Below are 22,279 nucleotides of genomic sequence, written 5' to 3'. Positions count from 1 at the left end.
GTGTGTGGTGGCAACCAGGTGAGGAGTACAAAGACAAGTGTGTCTTGCCTTCAGTCAAGCATGATGGTGGGAGTGTCATGATCTGGGGCTGCATGAGTGCTGCCGCCACTGGGGAGCTACAATTCATTGAGGGAAACCCGTGAATGCCAACATTGACTGTGACATACTGATGCAGAGCATGATCCCCTCCCTTCAGAAACTGGGCCATAGGACAGTACTCCAACATGATAACGACCTCAAACCCACCTCCAAGATTACCACTGCCTTACTAAAGAAGCTAAGGGTAAAAGTGATGGACTGGCCAAGCGTGTCTCCAGACCTAAACCCTATTGAGAATATGTGGGGCATCCTCAAACAAAAGGCGGAGGAGCACAAGGTCTTTAACATCCACCAGCAGTGCTGGAAAATAATGCTGGCCATACAACATATTGACACGTTAGGCCCAATTTACACATTTTCACTTAGGGGGTGTACTCAATTTTTTTGCCAGTGGTTTAGACACTAATGGCTGTGTGTTAAGTTATTTTGAGGGGACAGCAAATTTACACTGTTATACATGCTGTACCATAACTACTTTACATTGTAGCAAAGTGTAATGTCTTCAGTTTTAATACATTAAAAAGATATAATAAAATATTTACAAAAATGTGAGAGGTGTACTGTATGTGACAGCAAAATATTTCAATCAAAAGATAATATATTTTTTAATATACTGTATACCTAATGAAGAGCCATGAGGCTTGAAACTGTTGTGTATTTCATGAAGATGCTTATAATGACAATAAGGCCTGTTTTACATGGGTGTCAGCTTCTTTAGGAGCACAGCAGGCTTTGACAAAGCATTTGCAGAGCTTTCAGCATATTTTGTTGAAGCCTTTAGAGTACCATTCAATTCCAGTTTTTAAATGTTGAACATGGATCCTAATGGGAGTGTTGATTACCACTTTAAGCAAGCCGCTAGCAGGCTTCAGAAGGCTTGTAGAAAGCAACCTAGCTTCAAGAAGTGCTGAAGCCTGCCAGCAGATTCCGGCAGCCCTGTTCTTGCTCAGATCATGATATGTCCTTCAGCATAGCAACTGCATTTCCACTAAATATCAGGAGCAGGAAAGAACCATCTGGAAGGTTTGCTCCAAACATTTATTCCCTTCCCCAAGCTCACACTACAGAACAAAACCATTAGCTAGTGGTGGGGTGGATAAATAGTCATAATTCAGATATTGTTACTTCTTACAATAACTGCTAGAGGCACCTTAACTGTGGCAGGCAGAAGTAATGAATGCCCTGAGCTTAGGAAAAAACCTTCAGAGCCCATATATTTAAACAAATTTTAGGCTGGCTACAGACTAGCTCCAGAGAAAACACAAAAAAACTAACTAGCATGAGGAAAGGTACATCAAAAGGCAAAATAGGGCAAAGTATTCCTTGTTTATTCTTAAAGGGTAACTTCACTTCTGTAAAGAAAGAAATAATCACCTTTGCGTGGTGTACAGAACACCTCCATGTTGCAATATTGCATTGATTTTTTTACATTAAATTACAGCACTTCTGACTGAAATGAAAAGGTATTTTTTTAATAACATTAACCACTTTTATACTAGGGCAGTTGTTTACTTTTTTGTACACATGCAAAGCTCTGCATTGTTTGTTAGAAATAAGTGGTGTCCGGAAGCAGCTCTGCAGCTGTGAGCTTGCTTTAACCACTTGCCTTCTGTGCTTTTTACAAATGTAACTTGGTAGACAAGTGGTTACATTACAACATAGCTAGTGTAACAATTGTACATGCAAAATAATTTTTTTATTTCCTATATTTTTTGCCCTTAGGGGCTCATTCACACTAGTAACATGTAAATTACACAGGAATGCTGTGTGGTTACTGTACGATTCACATGCAGTTCTGTGCAGTGCAATTTTAGCCATATTCATTTTGAATGTGATGAAATCGCACTGCACTGGGCCAAAAGTAGTACATATACTACTTTTTGAAACGCATTGCAACCGAATCACATGGTACTTTTGTACCATGATTTCTGGTAAGGGCCGGTGCAGGCAAACACACTGTGTTTGCAGGCCTCGTTTAAAGTTTTGTTAAGTTACACTTACAGTGCGATTGTGATGCGGGAAGCTGCATGGGAGCGCGGCTTTCCAACACTACATTCTAGTGTGAACAGGCCCTAAGAGAATATCAATATTATTTTCATTAATATATAGTAGAGGTTTTTCCTCTTATTTTTTTTTTATTACATCTTTCTACAATGTCTTTCTACTAACTGTTTTCTTATTTCCATAGGTGTCATATGTTAAAGCTATTGATATCTGGATGGCTGTTTGTCTGCTGTTCGTCTTTTCTGCATTATTGGAATATGCAGCTGTCAACTTTGTGTCAAGACAGCACAAAGAACTTCTCCGATTTCGTCGAAAGAGAAAGAAGGATAAGGTTGCTTTTTGTCAATTTTCTGTAACCATTCAGTTTTGCTTTGAATTACATGCTTATAATTTTGCAGGGTTGGAAAGATTTCTAAAACACAAAACAAATACCCCATAAATATTTCCACATTGCAAGGGCCTCAAGGGAAATTGTGCCGAGTACATACTCACATATTAAACACCACTAGGCCCCGTAAATGGGTTCCAAATGAAAAATGAATAATATAAGATTTTAGACAATATTCTTCATCTAGACTAACATAGCTCCATAAGATTAGACATAAATACATTAAAGGAAAAATGTAGAGCATTTCACAAACAGTATTTTTGCTGCATATTGATGTATTTACCTTAAAGTTATTCTTATATAACCTAAAAATATTTACATGATTGCTCTTCCATATTTTCAAAGTGTTAACCACTTAAGCTCCGGAGGATTTGGCTGCTCAAAGACCAGGGCCTATTTTGTGATTCGGCACTGTGCGACTTTAACTGACAATTGCTCGGTCATGCAACACTGTACCCAAATGAAATTTTTTCCCATAAATAGAGCTTTCTTTTGGTGGTATTTGATCACCTGTGCGATTTTTATTTTTTGCGCTATAAACAAAAAAAGAGCGACAATTTTGAAAAAATAACAATATTTTTCACATTTTTTATATGAAATTCTCAAAAAAAAATGTAAAAATCAAAATTTTTTTAACATTTTAGGCCAATTTGTTTTCTGCTACATATTTGTGGTAAAAAAAATCGCAATAAGCGTATTTTGATTGGTTTGCTCAAAAGTTATTGCATTTACTAACTACGGGAAAGATTTACGTCATCTTTATTGTTTTTCTTTTAACTAGTAATGGCGGCGATCTGCGATTTTTTTTGCGGGACTTCGATATCGCGGCGGACAGATCGGACCTCTGACTGACATTTTTGACACTTTTGGGAGTACCAGTGACATTACTACAGTAATCAGTGCTATAAATATGCACTGTTACTGTAAAAATGACACTGGCAGGGAAGGGGTTAACTTTATTGGTGATAAGTGGGTTAAATGTATCCCTAGGGGCGTGATTCTAACTGTGGGGGCGTGTCTTGTAAAGTAACCACAGAGACATACAATCCTACATAGCAGGATCGCATAGTCTCTGCAGTTACATCAGGGAGAATGACAGACGGCTGTGTTTACATCAGCCGTCTGCCTTTCTCCCTTTCCAGCGGGCCCGCCCGGTCACTCGCGTGGGGATGTCAGGGAATGAGCGGGGGCGGGAGTGCGCCTCCGGCACGATCACCCCTGCAGGCTCCTGGGCAAGCAACGTAGTCCTACGTCCGTTTGCCCAGGTGCGGCTGACCGCCGCAGTAGATAGTCGTGCGGCGGTCGGCAAGTGGTTAAATAAGGAGATTTGTAACTTTGACATGTGTTAGTAAATATGTACATGCCATTACATTTATCTAGGTGTATAGTATCTCACAAAAGTGAGTACACCCCTCACATTTTTGCAAATATTTTATTATATCTCTTCATGTGACAACACTTTGCTACAATGTAAAGTAGTGAGTGTACAGCTTGTATAACAGTGTAAATTTGCTGTCCCCTCAAAATAACTCAACACAGGGCCATTCATGTTTAAACCGCTGGCAACAAAAGTGAGTACACCCCTAAGTTAAAATGTAAAAATTGGGACCAAAGTGTTAATATTTTGTGTGGCCAGCATTATTTTCAAGCACTGCCTTAAACATCTTGGGCATGGAGTTCACCAGAGCTTCACAGGTTGCCACTGGAGTCCTCTTCCACTCCTCCATGACAACACCACAGAGCTGGTGAATGTTAGAGACCCTGTGCTCCTCCACCTTCCATTTGAGTATACCCCACAGATGCTCAATAGGGTTTAGTTCTGTAGACATGCTTGGCCAGTCCATCACCTTTACCCTCAGCTTCTTTAGCAATGCAGTGGTCGTCTTGGAGGTGTGTTTGGGTTGGTTATCATGTTGGAATACTGCCCTGAGGCCCAGTCTCTGAAGGGAGGGGATCATGTTCTGCTTCAGTATGTCACAGTACATACTGAAAAGGTGTAATGTATATCAGCGCAACTAAATAAATAAAGTATTTAAGTATCAAAAAATATCGTGGCTGCAATATCAAAGTGGTGAATCACTACACATAAAATTGATAAATATATAAAGTGATATATACAATAAAGTGCTAATAACAAAAAATTGCTGTTCTATTTGAACAGCAAAAAATACTGTGCAGTGCAAATAACAAAAGTTGCTGTGCAAAGGTGCAATAATTAAAAGGGTTGAAGAAATTAACAATTCAATCAACATAAAACATATGTGTCCATATGACTCCTTAGCATGAACACTAAAATAACATGTCAAAATCAGCTTAATCGCATCAATTGAAAAGACAAATCAAAAGTGCAAGGTGCTAGTCCATTAAAGTGATTTCAAGTGAATAAACAGTCTCTAAAGTGCCAAAATAAGTGCAGCTGCCACAATGGATCATTCAGGTGCTCACAATCCCACCACCAGTGATGGATGCCCTCTCACCTTTTGATGAGATGCCCTCTCATAATTTGACCAGTGTTTCACCACTAGGTCAAAAACAGCTTTATAGTATCCCCAGACAAATGGATAGACTCGATCCTCTCATTAGGTCCTGAGTGCTCCCTGGTTGCTGCACAGATAATTAGGGTGGCTCTGTCCTCACTGTATTTCCCCAGTCTCCGTCACAAAATGGGAATAAATGGAAAACAAATCTAGTGCTCTCTGTATATAAGGTATTTATTAAATAATCCAAATATTAAAACTCACATTTGCAGGCACATAAGCTGTGCAGGCTGGGTAGGCATTGAATCGGTTTAGGAGACGCAGGAGAAGTTGTGTCCTGTAGCTGGATCTCGCCTGTGGTGTCTCCGCCCCCTAGACGCGTATCTTCAGGTGCTGATGAGCATGTGACTTCCTCAGTAGGGGTGTGGACAATACAGACGGACGGATCTAAATAGCTCATTTCCTCTAATTGACATGCCCACTCGGCTGTGTCCCCAATCGACCAATTCCAGCTATCGCCGTGATTGAATAATAGAAAAATAGAATATTATACCAATATTAATCGGATTAGAATCAGATCAAATTAAGGAGCATTACCCTGGGCTAGATCCAGTCTTCCACCCCCGAAACATTGCCTCACAATAAAAATAAATACACTAAATACAATCTAATACAATCGATACCATTAATAACCAGTTGAATGACACAATAAAATAAAGTCAATTGCAAAAAAAAATAAAAAAAAAAAAATAAATAAAATACAAAAAATCTGAATAAAATTTAAAAAAAGTTAAAAAAATAATAATAATAAAAAATAAAAAAATAAAAAAAATTAAGTTTACATTAAAAAAAATAAATAATAAATAAAAATTAAAATAATAAAAAATGGGACAAAAATGGCAAAACATTTTTAAAATATTTAAAATAACCAGGGTGTACTCCTAGTTTACTGGTCTTAAATTGCCAGATAATTGCATAAGGTAAAAAATGAATATAAGATATTTAATGTTAAAATGGCAGAAATATATAAAAACAAATTCATCTATCAATCCTCTGGGCGCCAAAACGTTAGTCTCATAAATCCAAACTGTCTCCCGTCTGCTCAAAGCTCTAATAAAATGTCCTCCCCTCCAATGTGGTCTGACTACTTCTACCCGCCAAAATTTCAATGAACTGGGGTCTTTGTGGTGTACAAGTTTGAAGTGTTTGGAGACATTGTGGGTATCTTTCCCTTTTTTATATTGGGTATTTGCTCTCTTAATCTTCCTCTGAGTTCTCTAGATGTGCGCCCCACGTATTGGAGGCCACATCCACATTCAAGCATGTACACCACTCCAATAGTACTGCAGGTGATTAAATCTGTAATGGTGTGTTGTTTTCCTGTGCTAGTGGCTGTGTATTCCATAATTTTACGGCTATTCACTTTGCTGTGTTTACAGGCGGAACATTTTCCACATGCATGAAAACCTTTTAAGAATTTAAACATATTGTTCTTTATAGGTACTGGGGCATCAATCGCACCTGATGAGATTTTATCCTTCAATGATGGTGCTTTTTGGTATATAAATTTCAGAGTGGTTGGTATATGTGGTCCTAATACTTTGTCTCTTTGTAGTAAATTCCAATGTTTTTTAAAAATTTGTTCAATTTCTTTATCCTGAACGTTGTAGTTCAACAGGACTTTGAAGCCTAATCCTTGTTCCGATCTATTGGTATTGCTAGTTCGATCCTTAAGAAGCAAGTTTCTATTCATTAATGACACTTCGTCTCGAACATGATGTACCTCCTCTTTGTTATAGCCCTTTTCTTCGAACCTCCTCACCAGGACCTCTGACTGTTCTACATAATCTGGTATACTGGAACAATTCCTCCGTATCCGTATACATTGTCCTTTGGGTATGTTTTTAAGCCAGGTTTTGTGATGGCAACTATCCACCAGCAAAAAAGCATTGTGGTCGGTGGTTTTTAAATGATTTTGGGTTACTAATTTTCCCATCTCATTTTGGATTTCTAGATCCAAAAAATGTACCTTTGTATCACTGATGTTCCATGTAAGTACTATGCCCTTCTGGTTGTAATTCATATGTGTAATGAATCTATCCAATGAGGTGCGACTTCCTTTCCACACAATCACAATAAATCGACTATAAATTACGAATTCCTCCGGTTTGGGATTAATAACATGTTGGTGTTCCCAACGAGCCATGATCAGATTCGCAACGCTGGGTGCGACTCTGGCCCTCATTGCAACACCTTTGGTTTGGAGGAAGTATCCCTTAAGTCCCTTTTTGGAAAGTAGACAGTCCAGGGTATTTTGTAAGAGGCATGGTGAGTTTTTTAACTTGTAATTTTTTGTCACATTTTTGGTAAAATTAAGAAATTCAATGATTGTTTTATTTTAACAAAGTTGTCATTTTAACAAGTAATGTTTCTGGTGCCCTGGAGCACAAGAAAAGTGAAAACACCCACAAAATGAAGACATTTTGAAAAGCAAACATGCCAAGGTATTTTCTGAAAAGGCATAGTGAGTCTTTTGAAAGTGTAATTTTTTGACACAAGTTTTTGTAAAATGCAGGAAAGGAAATTAAAATGTAATTAGTTTGGGTCAGAGAACAGGAGACCTGGATAAGAAATTACTAAAAACAGAAGCTAAATGGATTTTTCGGCTAGGATCACGTGCCCCACAATGAATAAATGAGGCTTCACCTACCTGCCTTTTGTGGGAGAATAGTTGTATAGAGCATCTGCCATTTATTTATTTTTATTTTTTTATATAGTCATTTTGGATTAGAAGTGTGCAGACTTCAATTAAAGACTCGTAAAAACAGTAAGCTTCTATTGTAGAGACGTATAGAGGATGTTAATAAGAATGAGAAAATGGCATATATAGAATAATAAGGACCGATGGAAGTGAGAGAAAGGAATCTTTCTTCCCCATTAGTTCCCCAAATAGGTGGAGCTTGTCCGTGAACGGTGCAAGCGTGCATACTGATGACAATGACGTTGCAGGGATGTTTGTGTTATGCGTCCTGGACAACCAAGACAGTGGAGACATCCATAAAATTACCACATTTTGGAGAGTAAACAACCCAAGGTATTTTTTAAGAAGCATGGTGAGTCTTTTGAAGACTTCATCATTTTGCCAAAATTTTTTGGAATATGCAAAAAGAAAATGAAAATATATTTCTTTTAACACAAAGTTGACAATTGAATGTGATATTTCTCACACACAGCATGGGCATACTTAGAATTACACCCCAAAAAACTTTCTACCACTCCTGCTGAGTATAATGATACCACATGTGTGAGACTTTTTCAGTGCCTGGACTGGTTTTGTACCTCACATTGTATCTTGTGTTTTACCTAAATCAACCAATTGTGTCAAAACCAATATACTGTATTAGTCGCCTCTTTACGTAACATCAGGGACAATAGCTTAGTGTAGTGTCACCTATAGCAGTCCCAGTTTCTATAGGCCAGACAAGCCTAGGCTATTGGTATGTGGCTGCCTCTAGGTTCACTGACCAGGAAGTACAGGAGTGTCACACCTACCCCTAGCATAGATGGTCAGGCACTATAGCTAGCTCTGTGTTCTTCAGCTAAAGCAGCCCCCTTTCCCAAAAAGGCAAGCAGGCCTACCATTACTCGGTTGCCCCTAGGTCTTAATCACAATGCTCTAGGGCCTGGCCATCACACCAGGACAGGCATGAGCTAAGCACAGCAAACAAGTACTTTCAGTTGGCAGACAGGCAAAATGGTCTAAAGGCAGTCTGGATTCAGGGCAGGCAACATTCAGATGGTCAAATCTGTAGTCAAAAGGCAGGCAGAGTTCAGAGATAACTAGGAAATCCAAACTTGCTGGCAGCATGGGGATTGGGTGAAGGTAAAGGTCAGGGAAGGGAACAAGGCACATAAACTGGGATCTTGAAGCATGTGTTGCAAATACTATCACATGCATGACACTAAGGGCTTGGCAGGCTTAAAGCAGGTTTGGACTACACTCAAAGGCTCTGTCTACAGCAATCACCCTTCAGGTGGACAGTCAGACAGGGAGAGTGTAACTCATTCAAAAGCGGAATACTAGAATGATACCAAAAGCATGAATTAGGAGCATTACATGCTCCTGAAAAAGGGGCTGAGGAAAGGAAGAACAAAAAAGTTCCTTGATGACTGGAGTGGTGGTGATCAGAGACACTTTAACCACTTTCCCCATATGGATGTACCCGTACATCCTCTGGTTTAAGTAGTTCTACCAGGTCATGACTGTACCCTGGTATCTTTTTTTTTTCAGCAGGAGATGCTGAATAATGTAAAAGTAACCTGAGCAGCTAAATAGCCACTGGATCGCTTTTATAAGTGGAGGAAGGTGGTTCCCCCTCCCTGCCACCACCACTTTTCAGGGAGGAATGGAAGTTCCCCGATCATCTCTATTGTCTATGAAACTGTAAGTGATGGGAATTTTCCATCCCGCACGCATATATAAACAGCTAATGCACAACACATGTGGGGTATCACTGCGAACGTCACAGCGAGAGCAATAATTTTAGCACCAGAGCTCCTATGTAACTCTAAACTGGTAACTTTTAAAGGCTTTTAAATCATTGTCTAGGAAGATTTTTAAGTACCGTAGTGTGTTTCCATTCCATGGGAGGTATGCCAATTTAAAGCGTGACATTTTAGGTATCTATTTACTCAGTGTAAGATCATCTTTTATATTTTACCAAAAAATAGGGTATTATATTGTGTTTGTGTGCACTAAACTTGCCAAAGAATTTGCATTTGAAAAACTGCTGCACAAATATTGTGTGACATAAAAAATTGCCCCCCCCCCCCGAGTCTTTGCTTTCAGAATATATCAAATTTTTGGGGGTTCTAAGTAATGATGTTGTATCTTTTATATGAGAACTGTCAGAATAGGCTTGGAAGGCAAATGGTTAACTAATGTGACAGTGATTAGGGACAATATGAGTGGTGTGGCAGTGATCAGGGACACTTGGACTGGTGTGGAGGTGATCAGGTACACAAGGATTAGTATGGCAGTGATCAGGGACACTGTAACTGGTGAGGAGGGGATCAGGGACAAAATTACTGGTGTGGCAGTAATCACGGACAATATGACCGGTGTGTCAATGAACAGGGACAATATTATTGGTGTGTCAATGATCAGGGACAATATGACTGGTGTGGCGGTGATCACGTACATTGTGAGTGGTGCGGCAGTGATTGGCCACACTGTGAGTGGGTGGCAGTGATTAGGGAAAATATGAGTGGTGTGAGGGTTAAGGGACACTGTAACTGGTGTGGCAGTGATCACAGACACCGCAACTGGTGTCGCGGTGATCACAGACAATGTAACTGGTGTGGCTCTGATCAGAGACACTATAACCAGTGTGGCGGTGAGTAGGGAAACTTTGAGTGGGTGGCGGTGATTAGGGATACAAACTGGTGACAGTGAGTTATTTTACAATTTATTTACAATTTATTTACATACTGTCATACTTGCAGCACATAGTGACACTGTACTACTCTGGGGGTGTGATCAGGGTTTTTTTTTACACTGTAATTGCTTTTACAGTTATGAAGGCTGTAAAAGCAATAATTTCTCACTCTCTCTGGCTGCATTCCTGAAGCCATTGAGAAAACTGTAATAACTGTAACTGGCTGTTGTGAATGGCCTTGTACCATGTGATCTCTGTAACCAATTACAGGGATCACACAGTAGTAAACAATGATTTCAGTAAGCGGCATACTGTTTACTTCTGTGCATGTGATTGCTGACTGGCTACAGTGATCACATTGTAGCAGTGCCACCCACAGCAACTTGATACACCAACATGATCTTGCCATTGCATGCTCCCGGGGAATGTGCACAAGCGGCAGAAGCAGGGGGACATATGAGTACATCCACCCGCATTGGTGCTCTTCCTTTCTGGCCATTTATGTACTATGGATGAATGGGAAGTGGTTAGTAAGCCAGCCCAGTAGCTGCATCCCTACATTGAGATGGTGTCATGTACCTGATAGGAGACTGATATGATGAGGTTGGCCTCTCTTATATCTCCAGCCCTGGCCTTACTGACATTGGAACGGGGGTACTGAGGGACAGGAGGAACAAGAGTGGCAGCAGTTGGTGATAGAAGAATTGTGCAGCCAGAATAGGAGATCCTGGGAAGCAGGTGGACCATCTGGACAGAACCAGTAGCTGTGCTCAGGAAACCAGCCGACATTAAAGGGGCACTCCACTTGTGCTGCAGGTTCAGGGAGAATGTCTTGTCAGAACTCTTAGCAAAGTGCAGAGCAGGTGCAGTGGATATCCACAGGAGCACCCAAACAGAAAAGACAGCCAGGATTGAGGGTAGAAGAGTGGTCACAGGAATAGCCAGGGTCATCAACAACTGGACAGTGAGGTTCCAAATCATAAGTAAACTTGAAGTCAGGAACAGAGCTGGGGTCAGGAATAAAGCCATAAATTAGAAGCAGGATCCAAGATGAGGTGAGGGCAAGCCGGGTCAGCAATGTGGGAAACACACAGGAAGAACGCAGGATGCAGGGAACAGCTGAAAGTCAGCACTTAAATACGAGGAGAAGTATCCTTAAATAGCCTGTCTGGCGCCAACATGCACTGCGCACAAGCGCCTGATCACTATTCTGCTAATAATTCCACGCGCATGCACATTTCTGCGAGCCAAATATTTGTTAAGCATTCTCTGACAGATAGGTTTGGAGAAGGGGATATTTTTGGCAATTAAGCACTTTATTAGGAATTTGTCTGAATCATATAGTGTACACTAGGTGAATGACTTGATATTGGATTTCTATTGATTAACCACTTGCTACCCGTGCTATGGCCGAATTACAGCGACAGCATGGTGGTCCAGTTCTGGAAGGGGTCATATGATGTTCTCCCATGATCGTGCCTGCTGCGCACCGACTGCTGTGCCTGGATGGACACAGCTGATCACAGGTTGGGGTAAAGGGCCAATCACAGCAGAACTTTACCACATGATAAGCTGTGTCCAATGACAACTGATCATGATGTAAACAGAAGCCAGTTATCGGCATTCCTATTCTCACACTGACAAGGTGAGGTGAGGAGAGGTGGGCCGATAACTGGCTTGTGTGAAAGGGGCATCTACATTGATAATCAGGGCACTGATTATCAGTGTCCTGATTATCATTGCAGTCCCAACAGTGCCCACCAGCACTGCCTATCAGTGCCCACCAGTGCTTCCAATCAGTGCCCACAAGTGCTGGCAATCAGTGCCCTACTAGTGCTGCAAATCAGTACTGCCAATCAGTGCCTCCTCATCAATATCACCTATCAGTGTCGGCTACCAGTGCCCATAAGTGCTGCCTATCAGTGCAGCCTCATCAGTGCCCACCAGAGCTGCCTCATCAGTGCCCATCAGTGCTGCCTCATCAGTCCTGCCTATCAGTGCCCATCAGTGCAGCCTCATCAGTGCACTTCAGTGAAGGAGAAATATGACCTTTTTGCAAAATATATTACAAATTACAATTACAAACTATAAAATAAAAAAATATATATTTTCAAAATTTTAGGTCTTTTTAAATTTATTTAGCAAAAAAATTAAAAACCCAGTGGTGATTAAATACCGCCAAAAGAAAGCTCTATTTGTGTGTAAAAAATAAAAAATGTTTATATGGGTACAGTGTAGCATCACTGAGTAATCGTCATTTATGAGACAGCGCTGAAAGCTGAATATTGGCCTGGGCAGGAAGGGAGTAAAAGTGCCAAGCGGTTATGTTTTTCAACATCTAAAGATCCGGTATACACTTTAATATTGTGTAACATGATGTGAACTCTAATGTGGGTTTACTAACAAAAGTTCTTGCAAAAGCTTTTAAATAAATGATGAGACTGAAATGCCAAGATTTTACAAAAAAAAAAAAATATGTAATTTAAAAAAAAAAAATCATATTTGCTATTTATCAAGCTATAGTGTAAGTACAATAGTAATGTTGTTTCAGATTGTTAGTAAAGCTCAGTTTCTTTGAATACAAAAAAATGAAGATAAATGACTACAAGAAAAATGTTATTAAAAGAGCATGCTCGTGCTTTTCTTCTTAACTTATCTTTACACATAAACACATTGATATTATATTAAATCTTGGTGGATTTAAATTCAGAAAAGACCCTGAGGGCTTCCTATAAGCAATGTAATTTATAGATCTGAATAAATATACCAAAAAGACACAATGAGATCTCAGCCGTAAAAAAATGGCTACTTGTTATGAAATACCGAGTGAAGTATTTGCTTAGAAACATAAGCAAATAATTATAAACATGATTATATGAATAAAACAACAGTGCCTTAAAGGAACTGTCACTTTTACATATTTACTTACAGGAGGAATATTTAACTAAGTGGAAAATGTAAATTACATTTTTTTCCCCCCTACAGTTTGTAAATTTACACTTTTAGCATAAGAAGACATTTAACTCCCTTTCTGTTTCAGGGTGGTGCCAGATGGGTGCTTGGGGGTGCTGAAGTACACCCAAAACTTATTTTAAGCACTCCTATAGCACCCCCAAAATTCACATGCCAGTACTTGCATATGTCACAGTGTTTTTTTTATTTTTTATTTCATTGACTGCACATCCTCTATTGCTGCCGGGAGGCTGAGGACTGTTTTTTCCAGTGAGGGGGGTTAAAGCAGATCTGGCCACAAAAGCTAATGACCTTTAGTGAGTCCTTGCAGGCTGGTATCAGAGGTGGATTAATACACAGCCTCTCTGTTGCCTCCTCAGCAGATTTGAAAGCACTGTACCTACCCTTTTCCCCAGCCCGCCTTATTTGACTTCTAAGATTATGTGACAGAGGAGATGTTGGCAGCTGGATGGCAGGGGAGAGAGAGGAGAGAACACAACCTGCTATAGGGGACAGAATGCAAGAGGTACACAGATTCCTGCAGAGTTTTGTTTGCCAACACTGTGTCTAAATGGAAAGTAGCAGCTTCTGCCAGCATGGAGAGAACAAGCTGGTTTCTACAGTGTGGGAAGTAGGGATGGGCCGAAACACCCCTGTTCAGGAGTTCTACTGTGAGCTGAACAAGGGAAATGTTCTAACCCAAACAGGGAACCCCATTGAAGTCTATGGGAGCCGAACAGGAAAAATCAAGAGTGCCCATTTTGAAGGCTTATATGTAAGTAATTCACCATAAAGTGGTATAGGGGTCTGGGTACTGCCCTGGGCAGGTTTTAACAAGAAAAAAAAAAAAAACAATCGTTTTTTCAGGAGCAGTGATTTTAATGATGCTTAAAGTGCAATAATAAAAATTAAAAAGAAAATCCTTTAAATATAGTGCCTGGGGGTCCCCTTAACCACTTCCGGACTGCCCACCGTGTATTTATTTCGGTACTTTAACGCTAAATACCGGGGTCATGGCAGCAGTATTTTTCTACATGGCTGGCAGTTCTCTTTCACATAAAAGTGCTCCCAGCAGTGGATTCGCCATGAGAAAATTTATGGGGTTGCAGGAGAGGTGCTCACCCACCTCCCGCTACATCCCAGTCCTTTTCCACGCTTACCGGAGGCGTCGGTAGCAGGGAAACCCAATTTGGGCCTCTCAGGTCCTAGGCAGGAAGTCGAGTGAGGGCAAAATGGCGTCATATGTCACTTCCTCCCAACAGCCCTAAAGGGCCCATTTTTTTTCTTGCAGAAAAAATATATATTTTTTTTTTTTGCTTTTAAATGTTGATGTGAGATCTGAGGTATTTTTGACCCCAGATCTTACATTAAAGAGGACCTGTCCTGCTTATTTCTATTACAAGGGATGTTTAACTTTAACTTGTAAACAGCAAGTGTCAGAAATAGGCCTGGTCCTTAAGTGCTTAACCGGTTGCCGATCGCCACATGACTATATACTGCGGCGGTCAGCCCCGGCCAGGCAGAGTGACGTAGGGGTAAGTCACTCGCCTGTCACTGACTTGCGAGCCAATTGCGGGCGGGCGGGCGCGCGCCCGCCCCGGCTCGTTCACTGACAAGTCAGTGCGTGTGACCGGCGGACCCGATCGTCCGCCGGTCACTCACGATCGCTCCGGTGAAGGGAGAAAGGCGGACGGCTTATGTAAACAAGCCATCTGTCATTCTTCCCTGTGTAAAAATGAAGATCAGACGGTTCTACTATGTAGGACCGTTGATCTTTGTTTTTACACCAATAGCTATGTCCCTTTACAGTTAGAAACATGCCCCTAGGACACACTTAACCCCTCCCTCTCCAATACAGTTAACCCCTTCCCTGCCAGTGTAATTTTTGCAGTAACAGTGCATATGTATAGCACTGATTACTGCAGTAATGTCACTGATAACCCCAAAAGTGTCAAAAATGTCAGTCAAGGGTCCGATCTGTCCGCCGCAATGTCGCAGTACCGCAAAAAAATCGCAGATCGCCGCCATTACGCGTAAAAAAAAAACATCAAAAATTACAAAAATCTTTCCCTTTGTTAGTAAACGCGATAACTTTTGCGCAAACCAATCAAAATACGCTTTTTGTGATTTTTATAGAAAACATATGTAGCATAAAACAAATTGGCCGAAAATGTTAAAAAATTTTGATTTTTACATTTTTTTTGGGGAATTTCATATAAAAAAATGTGAAAAATATTGTTATTTTTGCAAAATTGACGCTCTTTTTTTGTTTATAGCGCATGATCAAAAAATCGCACAGGTGATCAAATACCACCAAAAGAAAGCTCTGTTTGTGGGAAAAAAAGGACATCAAATTCGTTTAGGTACAGCATCGCACGACCGCGCAATTGTCCGTTAAAGTCACGCAGTAAAAAATCGCAAAAAAAAACCCTGGTCTTTTAGCAGCCAAATCCTCCGGGGCTTAAGTGGTTAATGCGCCTGTAAAGTGGCGCATCTGTAGCATGTATAAAACATGGTACAGCAAAAATGACATTTCTAAAGCAAAAAAAAAAAAAAAAATGAGTCAAATTCCATTTAAAATGGCTCGTGTTTAAAATTGCAGACACCTGGCTATTTAAAAAAAAAACAAAAAAAAAAAAACAGTGTGGGCCCCCCCCCCCTCAAAATCCATACTAGACCCTTATCCAGAAATGTAGCATGGCAGGTCAGGAAAGGGGGGAGAAGAGCGAGCGCCCCCCTCCTGAACCATATCATGCCACATGCCCCCAACATGGGGGGGTGGCTGCTTTTGGGCAGGAAAAGGGCCTTTTCCCAACAACCCTGAGCTGTGGTTGTCGGTGTGTGCGGGCAGGGGGCTTATCAGAATCTGGAAGCCCCCTTTAACATTGGAAAAAGTGTACAAAAGTGATAACCACACAAGAAATCATGCAAAGTCACGTGATGTAAGAAGGGGGTAGGGCCACCGAGTGATATAATCAGGTGGCCTCGCCCCTTGCCTATATAAAAAATGCCAAAGAGCGGACATACAGCAGAAGGCCTCCCAGGAGGTGAGAGCATTTTTTCTTTTTTCAGGTCAGCGGGCGACATGATTGACGATTGATTTACATCGAGGGGCCCTATTTTTTTATTTTTTAATAAAGGATTTGTCAAAAACTGTCTTGTGTGGTTATTCCTTTGGTACACATTGTTTTGTGAATAGGTACCGATACCGATTCACATCTGAGGGCTTCCAGATTCTGATAAGCTCCCTGCCCACACACCCTGACAACCACAGCCGAGGGCTCCCCCCACCCCAGAGCACCCCCCCTCCATGTTGAGGGTATTTGGTATGGTTCAGGAGGTGGAGGCGGTCGCTCGCCCCCCCTTTCCTGACCTGCCAGGCTGCATGCCCAGATAAGGGTCTGGTATGGATTTTGGGACGGGACTCCCCTCCAAATCCACACTAGACCTGAAGGATCTGGTATGGACTGGGGGGGACCCCACGCCATTTTTTTCTTTATTTTTTTACCGGAACTTTTTTCAGCGGGGAAACCCATTGACAGCTGATGACTCATCGGTTGTGAAGGACGCTTTCCAGACCCACTCCTTAACAACCAGCGTACACTGCACTGATTGGGCAATGTGCAGTGTATTGCTGCTAAATGAATGAGCTAGTGAGCCCCCAGGATTATTCCAAGCATCTGAGCTCCTATTGAATATCTTCATATACACATGCCATATATGATTACACCTGGCGGACTCCCTTGTTTGTCAATTAAGCCTGCTGAGGTCTATCCATTCAATTGGGTGACCACATATATTTGGTAAGCGGCCTTTTTGGATGTTTTTTGGTGACCTATTCACGGGGTGCTTTACATCTTCCACATTCATCAACGAAGTGGTGTCTCGCCTGCTGGGATCTGTGGTTCTTCTCCCTGATTTTGGCTTTGCATGTGGTATATGCTTATTAATGAGGTTCTTTATGTGAGTGCAATACCTTGTCTTTTGTTTTATGTAACTGTGTGTACTGTATCACGCTATGTCCTTGAAACCTTTTTTTACATATGGTCTCTGAATATTTACTACTGAGTGTCCTCTACTACATACCGTATTGAATTACACCTGATGGATCCCGTCATTACCAATTAAAACATGCTGAGGTCTATCCATTAAATTGGATGACCATCTACATCTGGTAAGCAGCCTTTTAGGTCATATCCTAGAGTGCAATTCTATTTCCATCCAGTAAACGGAGTGGCATCCATATGCCCGAACTTGTGGTTCTTCATACCAGTATTTCTTCACAGCAAACGGAGTGAAATTTATATGCTGGGACTTGTGGTTCTTCATATTAGTACTTCTTTCACTTTTGGATTTATTTGGCACATTCACTGGGACTGATTAAGTGGACTGAATAAGGACTTATAATTCACTTTATAATTTTTTAATTTTATTCACATAATATGGTTTATTTTTTGAGCATTACACACTGATAATATTTGATTATTTTTCTAATTTATATAAATTAATGGGTTAAGCGCTATACATATATATACAGTATTGCTAGGTGTTGGTCAGGGCCAACACCTGGCGAACACCCTGCAAATTCGGATGTTCAGCGAATGGCCAAACAAGCAAATGTTCGGTCTTAACTCATGCTTGCCCATCCCTAGTGGGAAGGTTAGCAGAGCAGCTTTTGAGAACAAAATTGTTTATCCAAACCATCCATGCTTTATTCTGACAACAGCAAGACTTGTGGTATAGATTATCTGTGGGACAGACAGAACACCGACATCATTCATTTAAATAGATTTGAATGATGCGCGCTGCATCCAAATAGCAAAAGCTGCTGCAACCACTTTATATGTTCCTACACCAATAAAGATAAAAAAATATTGTGTGATTGCGCTGCTCAAAATACAATCATTAAACTTCTAAAATACATCAAAAAACCACCAAAGAAAATGAATTATAAAGATAAAAAAATATACAGAATGCAGGGATCCCACTAATTAAATAAATATTAAATTAATTCATGTGTTCGGAGCCAAGTGACGTAATTTTCGCATCAGTGTCCAATGTCGGAAGCCGCCTTATAGTATATAAGTGCCTGCATAAGCATTTTAAATGCTCTTTTTGTCTTTTTTTCCACATGAATAAGGTGGATTGATGTGGAGGATCAATCTTGGGGATGTGTGACCTTACAGAGGACCTCTACACTTGCATAGTTGACATGTTATGGTGAGCATGTATTTCACCTGGTGACAGAGCACTGTTTGCTTGTGGTGGAGCACAGAGTGTATTGGGTTAAATAAGAGTCTAAATGGAAGATGTTCTATTATATCACCTTGCTTTGACTTTTGGGTACTTTTTATATTCACTGGTGTGATCTGGTACATATTGAAGTCATATTTGCACATGTATATATTTTATATTGATTTGATATGATTTTTTTCACATTATTTGTAAGCTGGTGGTTAGGCAGATATTGTTGACCTTTGTTTACATGAATGAATGTATTATTTATTTAGTTAGTGGGACCCCCTGTACAGGGAGTCTGTATGCATATATGTACTGTACTTTCGACTGGGGTTTTTTATGTTTTTTAGATTGTTGATTTAGATGTTGATTGCTTTTTAAGCAGCGCAATCCCACTGTAACAAACTCACTTAGGACAGGGGCTTTTGGAGGGGACTGCAGAATAGCCTCTTGCCTATTGACTATGGGCCCTGGCTTGTGAGGGAACACTGCTCTTTGTAGGGTGTATGCTGGGAGGACCCTTGGAGTAATGTTACTTTGGATTCAAGTCCACATCTCCCCAAGACACACAGACTCTGGGACTCTTGCCTATTACCAATAGGGGACTGCTCCGCACAGTTAGACTCATGGCAGATGCTAATGTCATAACCTCAACCACCTGTCTTCCACACTTTGTTGATTGTTGTTCACCTATTGTCTACTGTGGGGATGTGTTTACACTTATAATAATGTGTATTATACTTCATAAGCTCGATGACGGCAAGTCTGCTAGTTAATTAGCTCAAGTTAATTAAATCACTGTCATCTATTAGTTGCTAGTTTGGAAGTAGAATACTGTTTGTGTTTCTTGTTCCTTAGATATGTTAATTATATTTTTGTACACACTTGTACAGTATCTGCATATGATAATGTAATCAAGCATCTGACCTGGAGGGGTATATATTTGGTGTCAGTTAGTTCAATAAATGTTTCAGATCTTCTAAAAGCTATTCTCGGATAGTTTTGTATAGAGGCAGCAAGAATATCTGATATCTACATTCAAGACTGAAGGAAGCATATACTGATGGAAGCCCACAAGCACATTGTGGGCTTGTGGTTCCGTTACACACACATTATTTTTTTATAGACATCGAACATTCCTTTCTGCCAGCACAAGTCATAGTTCTTACAGAGACTCTAACAGGGAGAAAAGAATGCAAGATGTCTATGTGTTCTGTCAATCCATCCATCCCTCTGCTTGCTTTATCTTTAACATAAACATTGGTGGTATCACAATGCAAGAAGAATGGATTGAAAAAAAGGATATTGGCCTCTGGTGGAATTCTGCTAACCCTCTGTTTCCCACGCTCTAACACGAGCCAAGGCTGTTGTACTTAGCATTCTTCTAACCTCTACACTGTATACGTAGCGCACTCCTGAACTCTGCATTGTGTGTGTACAAACTCCTCTCTGCTGGCCACTGGGTGTGGCAGTCATATATTGGTAGTAAACTGCGGTTAAAAATAAATAAATAAAATGGTCCCCCAGCAGGCTCATGTCACAATCTACTTGTACTTGTACTGTATGCATTGCATTCTAGCAATGAAAAACTTACATAAAAAACGTATCCTTCCAGTATCACCACTGACAAGGAATCCATGTTCACCTGGTCTTCCTCCCAGGTTCGCAAGCTCCAGCCATTTGAATGGCCAAGCTGTGATGACATCACTCCTGAGCATGCATGTTTTCAAAGGAAGGCGCGGTGCGCATGCGCAGGTAATGTCCTTGGCTGCTATGCACATAAAAATATTCTCTAAACAGTGCACATTTGGGAAATATTTACTGTATCTACAGGATACCCTATTTTAGGGCTTACCTGTAGGTTGTTTTGCTTGCATCTAGCAAGGTTACTTTGCGGTATAAACAAGGAAGCTCAGACCTCTGCAGAGTATAAATGTACTTTTACTAAACAAAAGCATGCTGTACATAAAAACTATGACAATATTAGGAACATATCACAAGACTGGCAGATATAACAATGCCTAACACATGAACAGCCTATGGTCTGTAAACAGCAGAAATACGCTTCTTAAACATAAAACCCTTGTCCCAAGAATATCAAATAAATACTTAGCTCTGGTCAGCTTCCAATGGATTTCTGGAACAAACAAACAAGGCATTGCGAAATCCTGGCTCCATCATGGCTGTCCCCACAGCTGAATCCAAGGAGAGAGAGAGAAGGGCCTTTTCTCATGCAAATTCTCCTTTCATAGCCCTGTATACAAAAACACCACCCACAGGATGTGGTCATATCTTTTGACCACTCCTAGGTCACTTTGCAGTAGCACATGGCTGCACATCCCCCCACAACCACATAGCTCATTAAATATGCAGCAGCCATTTTAAAACCACCTGTGGGTGAGAAAGATTATTACACATGTATGAGATCATTTGTAAAAAATCCACAACTGATACAAGGTACAAGACAACAAGGGGAGTTTACTACCTCTTTAAGCTGTGGAATCTGCTGATCCATTGATTGAGCATGTACTATACATCTGAAGGGATGCTGGGATGTGTTATTTCATATAGTAAAATAACTATTTTACAAGCAGTCTGTAGTGCCTTGCTGTAACGATGGATGTCGGAACTTCCTGGATACTGGGGACGCAGAGATGGACATCTGGCGACACTCCCCCGGTCGTGACCCAAGGACGTGATGACGTAGGCAGGCGGCACGTTGTGTTTTCTCTTAGGCCTGAGGAAGAAGCGTATGCTCTGACAAAGCGTCGCCTGCCTACGTCATCACGTTCTTGCGTCACGACCGGGGGAGTGTCGCCAGATGTCCATCTCTGCGTCCCCAGTATCCAGGAAGTGCCCACATCCATCGGCTACAGCGGAGCACTGCAGACTGCTTGTGACACCCGGACGAACTCACCTCACGGACGGACCAGTTAATATGTTATATGTTGCCTTTCTCACCTGCTCAAATTATGAGTATATTGGTGTGTATTGATCCACCTTATTAAACCTTACTTACTGCACTTAGAGTGGCGCCTGTCTTCTTTCTACAGTACCCTACAAGTTTTTCTTCTCACTTGTGGCAGAGCAGCCTTCAGTGCCCAAGCACTTTTTATACATATGGACTCAATATGGACTTTTTCATGTGTATATGTGCATTAGACATTTTGATTGTAAGGTAGCAACTGTTGGTTTCCCTCTCTTTTCTTTGCGCCAGTATACCATATTGTTTGGAACAAAATAATTGAATGCAGAGAAAACTAATAGCTGTGAGAGGCGGGTAATGAGAGTTCAGTTCAGGAGGAGAGGGAATTGATTGATGATTGAAATTGATCAAACAGGTAATAGAGGTGGGCTCAAGATAGCTGCTGCAATTTCAAAAGGTTATATTATGGAGATGTAAGTTTGCAGGAAGTTAAAAGTAATCAATTTCAACAAAGGAGTATACTGCTACAAGTGTGGGGAAAAAGAAGGCAAGGCTGATGTTTATGTTTAATCAATGATTATCTGGCAATGTCTCTTTAACCACTCACAGACAGTCAACCATACATTTAATGCCCAACATCCCCGGGTTTAGCGATGTATCCATACGCTGCATCAAACTTCCAGGTTTACAGCCATGTGCACCTGCACCCCCTACCTCCAACCACAGCATGGGTGTTTTTAGCAAGCTCACAGCCAAT

At 40.8% G+C, this 22,279-nt stretch overlaps 1 protein-coding gene across 1 annotated transcript in view; it reads left to right on the top strand.

Annotated features, from left to right (window-relative positions):
- GLRA3 (glycine receptor alpha 3) overlaps nucleotides 1-22,279 on the top strand; it is a 369,294-nt gene that overhangs the window by 317,627 nt on the left and 29,388 nt on the right. The window contains 1 exon segment of the mRNA XM_082269464.1: nucleotides 2,288-2,434. Coding sequence (XP_082125590.1) covers nucleotides 2,288-2,434 — 147 coding nt within the window.

Source organism: Pelophylax lessonae (genome assembly GCF_965119305.1).
Source record: "Pelophylax lessonae genome assembly, chromosome: 1".
NCBI classification, from domain to species: domain Eukaryota; kingdom Metazoa; phylum Chordata; class Amphibia; order Anura; family Ranidae; genus Pelophylax; species Pelophylax lessonae.
Note: the sequence above shows the minus strand (reverse complement) of the source record. Positions and strands in the feature narration are given on the sequence as shown.